Source organism: Branchiostoma belcheri, unplaced genomic scaffold (genome assembly GCF_001625305.1).
Source record: "Branchiostoma belcheri isolate BF01 breed outbred unplaced genomic scaffold, Haploidv18h27 scaffold14, whole genome shotgun sequence".
Taxonomy (NCBI): domain Eukaryota; kingdom Metazoa; phylum Chordata; class Leptocardii; order Amphioxiformes; family Branchiostomatidae; genus Branchiostoma; species Branchiostoma belcheri.
The window spans coordinates 3,645,549-3,657,486 of NW_017802824.1; the positions used below are offsets into that span (position 1 = coordinate 3,645,549).

Genomic DNA, 11,938 nt, shown 5'->3' on the forward strand with positions numbered 1-11,938 from the left:
GCCAGCTGTTATTTCCAGTCTTACTCCTTGCTTTGGTGTCTTTAGGTTTCTTCCTATTGGCAATTTGCCTGCACCTTTGATGTATTTATTGCTATGGAAATATGTGATGTATTTTGAGCAGCGAATCTCTCAGTTCTCAGTGGGGTGGATAAACCAAAAATCAGGACAATAAAAGATTCATGAAATAGAAAATTAAATGCCATATTACTGCCTAATCGGATCTAGTATATGAATTCCCTAATCCTCGCCCAGCGGATTATTTCCCTGTTTTGCTAATCTAGCATGAAATCACCCGGGCTATTTCATTATGGGTATCTCGTAGAGACATGAAGCTTTTCGTAACTGGTAGGTGGCTTTGAGATAACGATGTGGAATAGATACACAAGAAAGGTTCTAATCAATTTGTTGAAGCTGGCAAATTAGAATATCAATTTACAAGGCAGGGATCCACATGTAAGGCATCTGTCTGCGTTTGTAGTTACAGTGGAATTATTGTGATAGAATGGTTGTAGTTTCCTAGTATCTAAACGTCAAACCATGGTATCATACAATAGTCAAATGCAGGCTTAGTTTTTTTTGTGTGTGTTCCATGTCCTATTTGTGTATCTTTATGCATGTAATTGCCTCGTGTTTCTTCTTGTTTTCAATATGTATAGTTGACGAAATGAGTACTTTGTGATTCTGCTGTGTTGATTGATTTTAATAAATTTAAAATTGAAGTTTAAATGAGCCCACGGAATAAAATGTAGTTAGGTCAGACTGTAATCAAAATGTAATTAGCTTCTGATGACACTGATTTTTGGACATGAACAGTGAACACTAAAGCTCACAAACTGTTTTTAGGTGTAAAACCTAAAAATATGGTTTGTTTTGCCTATTACCCTTAAAGAACATGTGATGAGCAATTTTTGAATATGCATTTAATACTCCGTGGATGCATCTGCACATCATATAAATAGAAATTTAAGAACCATTAACCCTCAACAGTACACCTTCCCGGACTGATTAATCTGTACACCTGGGGTCCGCGCGGACCCCAGAACAGTTTTTTGCTAATTTTTAGAAATTATCAACATGCTACCAGCTCAATTGTTTTGCAAACTGATGTGGGAACCTCTGTGTCCACATTACATACAAAAATCATACATTTTTAACTTTTTCTATTTTTTGGTGAAGAAAAGAAGACAAGAAGAAATACCCGATTTTTAAACCCATTTCAGACTGAAGGGGCTTTTGAGGCCCAACTTTGATCTCAGATAGCGGCTAAACGGCTTGCGCTAGAAGTATCAAATTTGGAGACCTTTCCTAAAATGTCTCTGGAAAAAAGTACATATTAGTTTAATACTAGAAAGTTGATGTTTTTTTGTGTTGCCATGGCAACGGGTCTCTAGCCGGCAGTTTTTTTGAAAATAGAAGTAATTTTGGTTTAAACATAAAAATTTTCTGAGTTTTATATTAAATTACACTTCTTTTCCAACATTAATAACATCTTACATAATTAAATATAAGTTAAATCATTTAATATGCATAGAATATGCTAATTTGATGACGTCATTGGTCAAAATCCAATATGGCGGACTATATTATTAGCTCTGACGTCATATGACGTCATAATTACACCAAAGTTATTAAAATTTAATTCTATTACTACACTATTCTCTGAAAACTTGGTAGACATACGATGAGTGCATAAAAACATATAAAAACGGAAATAAGGTAATGTATAAGAACGCCAGTGTATCCATTATGATCGAAAGCCGGCTGGGGTCCGCGCGGACCCCAAAAGAAAATCAGATATAATTTTTTTATAAATGGTAGAAACGGAGTTTTCTGCACTGTATTGAGAGACAACTTTGTGGGTAACAATTACTTAAAATTTCAGAAAAAATCTTTAGAAACAAAAAAAATATTACAGAATATATAGTGCTGGGGTCCGCGCGGACCCCAGGTGTACTGTTTAGGGTTAATGGATATTCCAAACATACGTCTTACGCTATTATAATACAAATAAGCCATTGCCTTTGGTAATATTAGCAAACTGATCAAAAGAAATTGCATGCAATAGAATTAGACGGAAACATTTGTATTAAATATCGAGATATACAACTGACGTAAGGCATATTAAGCTCTTCACGAATAGATCTTCAAGGAATGCCCTGTGGACAATACGAACTAAATTAGACGTCATCAATCACGAAGAAAGCAATTCTCTTTCATAATTGTACATTCCATCCTACCATGCAACATACCATTTATCAGATTTCATTTCAACCATCATATGGTATAGAAGGCAAAGACGTTAAGCGTCTTTAGAACTTTTCTTATCTATTTATCCACCGAATTAAAGATCTGTAAGATGTATTTAATTTTGAAATTTAACGTTCCTCCCTGAACCTATGTATATATTGTACATAGAGAGGTGACTATTACTGTTTCTGTAGCCCCTGGGCCATACAGTCGTGAAATCACTAAAGAATGGGACATATTTTGTCCAGAAACGTACCTATCTAGTTCTATGCCTCGATGGGTTAGGTTTAGGATTAGGCATGCTTCGGGATAGTCTCCGTGTAACCGAGACAGTAGATTTGCCCAGGCACGGTCCTGGATTTGCGTGGACTATCCAGAAGTGTACCCAAGCATGCTTCTGGATAAAGCAGGGCTAGTCAACTTGTAGATTTCTTGTAACACAAATACTGAGCGTCAGGCAGAGAAGGCAATGCGTTCCATTTTTAAAGTCCGTAGTATGGCTCAAAACCTACCGAATGCAAGGCGAACACTACCCTCTTGGTCATTGCACCTGTTACGTATATAACTTATATAAACTGACAAGGACATGTTCCCTCTGGTGGTCTATGGTATCATGTTTTCTTCGGCACTTATGTAAACTAGCTGCAAATTGGTTTGACAGCTTTTGCAGCTATGACCTTAAGTGCCTGCTTCATCTCAGCACCCCTACCACTCAGGAGGCTCTTAGCTAGGGCAGTGATCTTTACTTAGGAGAGAACGAACATTAGGCAGGTAGGTCAGGTAAGGATAATGAAATGATGAGCAGCTCGGCAGGGCTGTAGGACTCGGGTGGTGCGAAGACTTGCTACCCAAGAAACGTGACAAGAATATTGACGACAGTCTCTAGTTTAAGAAGCAGAATACGTTTTGTCTTAATATTTCTATTCAATTATGAAGACACCTGGGTATCTCCAACAGCTTCATTAGCCGATTTCCAAGTAGGCCTATAAAAAGAACACAATGGCATTAATACTGTGTGTAAAATTGTATGAAAAAAGTTATATAATGAACACGTAGCAAAACGTTTGTGAAATGTAGACAGACATTACTCCGAACATGTGAGGACAAATAATGCAACATAATATAAACTAACAAAACTATCAAATTACGAAACCAAATATTAAATTCAGACTGAGTGGTTTAGAGGGTTAGCGATGTCGATGAAGAGTGTAGACAATTTGGATGCTTTTACATTGTGTAAAATACTAGTATAGAATATCTAGCGTTTTTATTAGGGTATGCTAGAAACCGCATATAGCAAAAATAATGTTTGCCTGATGCTACATCAGAGTTTTGAGATGGTGCTGAGTATCTCGGGGATAGACAGAGGTTAAAGCACACTGAGATCCTTGTTAGCAGTATGCTGCCGGTTTGTCCAAAGATACCACACATCTCATTGGAAATTCAAATTCTACTACTGGATAAATTGCGGAGAATAATGTCCAGACGCTTCGGGTGGCATCCACTACTCCTCTTCAGCGTCACTAATGAACTAATGCAGATATAGGAGAAACTGGAAAAAGCTATATGCTCATATAGTAATTGATATGTAAGAGATAAGGTAGTTTCTCTGGTAAGGTTTCTCCGTAATTTATTCAGTAATAGAGTTTGTATTTCCTATGAGTATTGTTCACCTGGATGTCTAACCGTCATCAACATATCACACATATGTTCTGTATACAAACATAGTCCAAGAACAAGAATTTATGGCAATAACACACGATGGAGGCAATGGAGGTATTCATTGTGAGCCTAGTATGAAGATATTTGCAGTCGTAACAATCACCTTGGGCAGGTACTAACACTAAAACTACTCCCGAGCAGCACTCATGCTCTCCGGCTGTCTAATGGGAATGCACCGAAGGTTAATTGGATTTCCAGACGTCGAGACCGTGGTAATAGACTACCCTGCGATTTTATGCGTCCGCGGGAGGGTCATTTCGAAACACTATGGGCAGAAGTGGACATCAGGAATATGCAAATATGTACAGTCTATTTCAGGACACCAATGTGTTTCTATAAGATAGAGGTTGTGTTATTGGCATTGGCAAGTTAAGGTGGAATAGATAATGCCCAATAAAAAAGGATAAAGATAAGGATTTATATGAAGATGATAGCAAACACTGTTTAAGATGAACATGAAGGTACATCAAAGGGGTGTGTTTGGAGTAATGTTTGTCCGTTTTTTTATGCCAATCAAAAGTTTTTAAACAGGGATAAAATATTACTGTTATCAAGTAAAGAAGGGAAAAAAACTACGATTTTTGTGTAAAAGTAACAAAATGTTAGGTGCAGTGACAGCTGTATGTTGGAAGGGGGCGCCAATGATCAACATCTAATATTACAGGTACTTTTATTCATTGTTCAACTGCCTAAAAAACTACTCAACAAGATGCTTAATTGTTTCTGGCGCCAACGATAAAATGACATATTATTACTGGTAATAACGTTAACTTAAAAAAAATAAAATGTTTTATGCATCAAAATATGTATATTAAATCGTTTTCTGCTAGGATTAGGATCATCATAAACTTATCTATTTAGAAGAGTGTCTCATTTAATGGTGATAATGGTCTAGTAAATCTAATCCCGCTAGCTGGACACGTTTGGTATCTAGCTAAGGCAGATAACCAATACTAGTAGCTAAGGACTGCAGTTAGAGTCACAACCGCACGAGGCCTCACAGCACTGCATTTTAGACCTTCACCGATAACTGCCAATTTAACCGTGTATGTCGACTATATTACGTCACGTTACGTCAATTAGGTTCAGTGGATTTTGATTACTTTTGTGACTTATCTTATTTCATCACAAAGGAATATTTTACCTATTTAGTTATCCTAAAACAATATATCACTCAAACTACAAAATTTGGAGGTTTAATGTGTTTTGTAAACAGCCTATGAAATAATGAATTATCTCCTAATAGTGGCTTTTTTACCTCTAGATAAGGATAAGTATAGAAAATCCTCGAGTAGACAAATTTGCATCCCTTTGCAAGTTCATGATCTCATTGTCCCTGGAAGTTGTGCACCAAATCATTACTAACTGGCCTAGGCCATGCATTATGGATGACATAATGTAATTAGAACACATTACTTGGATTCCTCCAGCCGAAATAATGTGTTCAGCTCTCCCCGAGGGCCATAGAAGGCTTTCATTTAGGGCCTGGGTCTATGGGTGTGCGCGCACTGATACACAATGAATCAGACTGTGAAAAGCCAGACGAGACGCATTCATGCCTTTTTGCTTCTCGGAATACCATATTCATACGCCCAGAGACGATTCAGTTTTCCCCATATGGTGTTTTTGTCAGTCGCGGCATCTGGACTGATCTGGACGTCGACGCACCATTTTGCCACAAAGTTGCTGGACGTAAAAATAGACAAGATGTTTAGTTATTTGAACGTCTGTATGCTTTCTGTAGCCGGACTATTCACCCTTCTTCCTCCAGGTACGTGCTTCTAATCAATATTTTCATTACAGGGAGAACAGTCGCATGATATTGTCTGTCTGTGGGAGGGCAACGTTCTGTTGGCATTTAGTCTCTGTTTTCTTTAGACCAACATAATTTTGGCAAGAAATTGAATTGATCTCTTTCATAAAAATGCAGCAGAACGTTCTTTAATTTCTAAAGATCTGCTGCGTTGCAATTAAGCTCTCCTATCGCTTTGCATAATTGTGATACCTAGATATGGCATAACCGGTCAGGGACTGTAGAGGGCGTCCTTACCACAACGGCGACGTTCTTGTTGACGCCAAAGGCATACTTTCGTAGGATCAGAAATACTTTATGATTATAAGATGTGGGTTAAATAATTATAAACTGTCATTAATTATTGTGCACATAACACTGGCTATGTCACTATTGTTGAAAATGCAAATTAAATGGTAATATTTTTTAAGATAATATATAACCTAATGACTGTCAACCAAAGTCATTGCTGTTCATCGTATATTTAAGTTTTTTATTAACTTTACTTACTTATTATAATTTGCTGATATTTATATATCAGCTACATTACAAATGTTAAAGATCATTTCATTAACACATGATTACATGCCCAAGGCACATTGCAGACTGATGTTTTCTTTATTAAAATAGTAGAAGCACTAGCGCACAAATGATACAATCTCTGCTCTTAAAATGACCATTACCTATTGACTATAGCCTAAAATGCTAAATATCTAATTTGTGGATTTATTTAAATCTCAATATCATTTAAATCTCTTGATATAAGAAATAATGTTTCATTTTCTACCACCGACCATGTTAAACTCGATGCAGTCTTATCTGTGAACTTAGTCATTGGCCATGATATATTCAGGACGAAAATTGGCGTGACGGTAACATGGAACAGGTTACTGAGCATGAAAAAGACCCAGTCAGTGGGTATGTTACTAAGAGCTATTACGGGACCTCTGTTATCACCCCTGTTACAGACCGATCCATTATAAGATATACAGCAACACTGTACGATTATCATCATTCAGCTCATCTACAAGGACTACCGGTCTGCAATTGACCTTACCGTTACTGTAATCAAAACAGACCGGTCTTAATAACGCCATTAGTATTCCTTTTAGGCGTTAAGACGTTGAAGTACTGAGTTTTAACGGGTCGGCGTATATTTCTAGTAGTGGATGTCTTCTTATACATGACTTAAATTTTAACATGTACTTTTAATAGAAGTGTTATTTGTGGCGACCAGGAATGTTTAACATCACAAACGATGAAAACATGTTCCTATCAGACCACACACATAGCTTATCAAGAAGCAGCTGTTGTGCGATAATACTACAAGCTGATAAACCTCCTCATTCGTCTAATCAAACTATATGGACATAGGCCGCGATTGGTCTTTCAACTTGGAGACACATTTTATCTCCCAAAATATAGGCTTGTATATATATATAACTGTGTACTGATAGGAAGATGGGTTTGTTATTTTCATGCCAATTCCTTTGTGGTCGATATTATATTTCTTCAGCGTCATACTAAGTACTCGATCGGAACCTATCTGCGGGTGTACATAAAAACATATCAAGCCTTCGGTCTCTCCATATATCCCTGAAAAGATGTGACTTCTACAACTAAAAATAGCTAACAGTTAAGAGCAAAAAAATAAAATTTATAGCGTATTCAGCTTAATTTAATTAAGTCAAGTAGGAAAATCCAGTTTTTATATTAGCTGGTTAAACAAAGGTTAATCCAATCTAATCATCTCATTTGCATGCTTTGAAGGCTAGACGTAAATTTGGATTATAGAAAATGATTTAGATTCATGGTTCTCTAAAAAGAATGGCAGGTTTCAAACGAGACACACAAAATATTTTCATATGCCCTTCTTCAAAGGCAAATACCAGTAGACGGTATATTTGATATTTATTAAAGCTGTCATGCCATCTGCTGGCGTCAAAGCCTCTCAAGTAGCCGAAACAGCATTATTGCTAGATTTAACCTTGAGCTAGATAGATACAGATGCTGATGCAAACGATCGAGTCTTTCACCGTGTCCACAGACGGTTTGCTTCTAAAGTGTAGCAATTGAGACGTAAACGACGAAGATCGTACATTCTGATCGACACTCTGATAAGGTTATGATAGTAATATGCTATCTAATTGGTCTTGTATCAATGACATTTACAGGGTAGCTACTATTACTGTTGCCTTTTCTTCTGTAAATGCTATTAATTACAATGGTGAATCTATGTATTGCATCTTGGGACCTGATTTTGTTATATCTTTTGTATTATATGTAGTTGTATCATTGCCAAATTTATATAAGCTTTAATTCAAACGATCGATGTGCAAGATAACACCAAACCCCGTATTTGTATTACAGCTGGCGGTGTCAGCTACAATGCAGTTCCATTGCCTACCGCTGTCCTACTGGGCCATACAGCTACACTTCACTGTAGCTTCAACGACTTGTCAACACATGATGTAGTTAGCTGGGCCAGGTCACCTGGACTAGTCATAACATCTGGTCGGAGAGTGGACCCTAATTATTCACGCTACCAGGTCACTGTATATGTAAAAAGATAGTTCAGAACGTGAAAACACAGCAGTAACAATAGCATCATGGTCGCCAGCTATTAATATGATTGAAATGTGATGTGTAATGAATCTAAAATCAATATGTTAACTCAATTTTCGTCTTAGATAGTTCGCGACAAAAAACATTTGACATCCTCTTCAGGTCGTTGGGGAGGAGCAGAAGGGTGAGTTCCATTTGCGAATTGAAGACGCTAGCCTGGAAGACGAGGGTACTTACAGATGCAACATCTTCGGTCTTTCGCCTAAAGAAGCAAAATTGACTGTAGTGGGTAAGATACATTCCATGGTGTAATGAAGTTTGTTTTTCGGTGGTATTTCATCAATCTGTATGTTTAATGAACTTCGCAGTAGAAATAATTAATCAGAATGTATTTTAGTCCCTGTTCCACAGCCTCCTACACTGAGAGGTGCAGAGGTACCAGGTAAAGCGGGGCAGCAGCTGGAGCTAAGCTGTACCTCGTCAGGAGGCCACCCGCCCCCTCAGCTCACCTGGTACAACGGGACGGAGGCATTTACAGGGCGTCACGTGAACCAGCAAGAACGCGGAGGTCGAGTAGAGCTAGATCTTATCCTACGGCGTCTGACCAAATGGGATAACGGTATGAACCTGACATGCAGAGCAAGCCAGCCGTTTCCGGAGATCACTTTATCTAGGGATTCTTGGACTGTATTGCAGGTTCACTGTAAGTAATACGTTAAAGACCATGCCTTAAACGAATTTATTTGCACTTATAATTAAGCAAAAAGATGATATGGATACATAAACTGTTACTAATATTTCATGTTATTTCTTCGTTCTTAGATCCTCCTAGTGTCTCTGTTACCACTCCATCAGTACGTGTGGTTGAGGGAGTCACAGCAGAACTAACCTGTCTGGTAGAGAGCAATCCTCCTGCCACCATCAGCTGGACAAGACCCAGTCGACCTACATCACTTATCGGCAATACCGAGTAATACTTTATCGGATGTTTACTTTTATTATTAGTTAAAAACAAACAATGTATCAAGGATTGGAGTTCCTCCTAGTTATTTGACCTATTAAATACATAATCTCATGTGAATTGTTTTTTTTTCTTTATCTTGATTCCCAGGCAGAATATATTCCGGATTCCCAGAACGTCCCGCCAAGATGCAGGGATTTACCAATGCACGGCAGACAACGGTTTACAACCTGTAGCTGTAGGGACAGTGACTCTAGAGGTTATGTGTAAGTGTAACATACTTGTAGCATTTTGATATCGAAACGAAAATTACACTTGAAAGGTTAGCGATGATGACAGCAATAGTCTGTTAGGTTCTGTACATCAGTAATCTAGCTACTAGGTAGGACTTGTATTCCTTTAAAACGTACAGATGATACAGGGTAAACATTTAGATTGCTGGTACCCTATACCGTTCATTTAGTGTTAATGTTTGCCTCCAAACAGACCCACCGTTCATCAATCCCTCCATGGACGACAAAGTTACCGCTCTACATGATGATGATGACTTTTCACTGAACTGTCTCGTGGAGGGAAATCCGAAACCAAAAGTAACGTGGCGGCGGAAGGGTACTAAGCTGTACTGGAAAAACCCACTCCGGTTCAACAGGGTGCGCTACGACGTGGAGGGAACGTATCAATGCGTAGGAACAAGCGATGGATTTCGTCAACAGACAAAGGATGTTTTCGTCGATGTTGTGGGTTTGTCACTTCGCTATTTATTATACATAACATTGACATACAGATTGCCATGGCAAATACACACTGAACGCAGCAACGTGTAAAATAGCTTGTCGCAAATGCTTGAGAATAGTGCAGCTTCCAAGATTGCTTAGATATGCAACATTCTTATTTTTAAAGGAAAACCCTACATGGAGGGAGAAAGCGACACGGCAATGCTATCTGCAGATTCTGGAGAAACAGTCCGTATTGGTTGTAAAGTAGCAGCCGACCCATTGCCATCTCGCATCAATTGGATATGGCGTAATAACTATGGACTGGAGACAGAGTTAGATAATTCTGATTTTCGTATCGTCACGACCAGAAGAAATCAGGAAATGACGTCGTCACTGAATATACCGAATGTGGCTGTGAAGGATAGTGGAAGCTACATCTGCGAGACAACTAACATGTTTGGTTCTGCCAAGCGAGACATGCACTTGGAGGTTAAAGGTAGTAAAATGTTGTCTTATTTAAATTTTCTTTTACATTTAACATTTACATTGGCGTTGTAACAAATCTATAGGAGATATAAGAAGATAAGACAAGAATGTACAACCGTATTCATATTATATTTGCACTTTTGCTCGACAGACTCAACCCCTAATCTTGTCATCATAACTTCTATCGCTGCTGGAGTGGTTCTAGTGGCGACAGTTGCTGTCATTCTCATAGTCATCGCGAAGAAAAAAGGCTGGATATGCAAGCACCAACTTGATGGTATATTTATTTTTTTTAGCTTTCATGTTTGGATTAATTACCAAATGTCAAAGAAATCTAAATCATCTGTGATTTACATAACTTTACGATATTGACAAACAAGTGTGTGCTATATATATAGTCTTACAAATTCATTCTTTGTCAGACTCGTTTGACCTGTCAGCCCCCCGCCCGATGCCCCCTGTACCGAAGTACGTGTACAAAACCGGCACCATTGACTCCGGTGTGGAGGACCTACAGGAGCTACAGGAGATGTACGGTACTCTCAAACCACGTCCTCCGCCACGGATTGAGAAGAAGTGGGAGGCGGTCGGGCTTTCCTACTCAGGTAAATAAAATTACTGTTTTCGTATCTTCATACGATGATGTGCTTATGTACTTTTTTGAACACTTGACTTGCTTTCAGTCACACATTTTCAATCCAAACTAATCTTTACCAACACAATGCAGGACTAGTCCACTCTACGTCCCTCCCACCCTATTCCACTGAAGAGGAGTAGCACGGATGTCACTATGTTGACATTAATAATGCACACAGTAATTAACAGGTGGGAGTTTTACAAACATTGGTTAATTGACTCGACAAACCTTGCTTACAATATAATCGGTTTACCGGTAGTTAGCTAAGGATAAAGATGGTTATGATGATTATTTGAAATAATGATAGTTTACCATTTTAGTGATAATCACCAGGTGATGTGATAATGATGATGATGAGTTATATCAAATGTTATCCGTGGCCAGCATACCTGCTATATTTGATATTGTAATGCCATATATTTTCTATATATTTTCTAGGTCGCCGCAGTTGTTTATACTCTTGCGAAATTGGCGTGCCTGTATACGTGTGCTATTAATTTGGGGGTTCACCAACATTTGTTGGAAAGGTAACAGAAGTGGTGTAAACTTTTAGGGTAGGAGTAATATCTCGTATCGAATTGAATTCTAACTATAGATTATGATTAGGGAGCTAGATGTGTACCAAATATTGATGGGACCTGTACGTTGGTGTACATGTGCACGCTCATTTCTGAAATGTTTGTATTTGTAACACCCTTTACCAATTTACGATCTACTCGTATACGCTAACGTATTAATACACACGATGAGTGTTTAACCTGATGTAAATTTTAGAGATAATAATAAAAATAAAGTTATGTGATACCGATGTT

The 11,938-nt window shown here is 38.1% G+C and overlaps 1 protein-coding gene across 1 annotated transcript; it reads left to right on the plus strand.

Annotated features, from left to right (window-relative positions):
- The first annotated feature begins 5,676 nt into the window (after window positions 1–5,676).
- LOC109464561 (basement membrane-specific heparan sulfate proteoglycan core protein-like) lies at window positions 5,677–11,266 on the plus strand. Its single transcript, XM_019761565.1, has 9 exons — window positions 5,677–5,740; window positions 8,724–9,029; window positions 9,149–9,296; window positions 9,438–9,553; window positions 9,774–10,028; window positions 10,275–10,499; window positions 10,641–10,766; window positions 10,912–11,094; window positions 11,217–11,266. The coding sequence occupies exons 1-9, from the start codon at window positions 5,677–5,679 to the stop codon at window positions 11,264–11,266; spliced, it is 1,473 nt and encodes a 490-aa protein (XP_019617124.1).
- The last annotated feature ends 672 nt before the right edge of the window (window positions 11,267–11,938 follow it).

Bases quoted from the DNA above. Each gene is read 5' to 3' on its own strand.
- LOC109464561 (XM_019761565.1), top strand. From the start codon at position 5,677: ATGTTTAGTTATTTGAACGTCTGTATGCTTTCTGTAGCCGGACTATTC. The intron at 5,741-8,723 runs GTACGTGCTTCT...AATGTATTTTAG, and splicing joins ATTCACCCTTCTTCCTCCAG to TCCCTGTTCCACAGCCTCCT. The intron at 9,030-9,148 runs GTAAGTAATACG...CTTCGTTCTTAG, and splicing joins GACTGTATTGCAGGTTCACT to ATCCTCCTAGTGTCTCTGTT.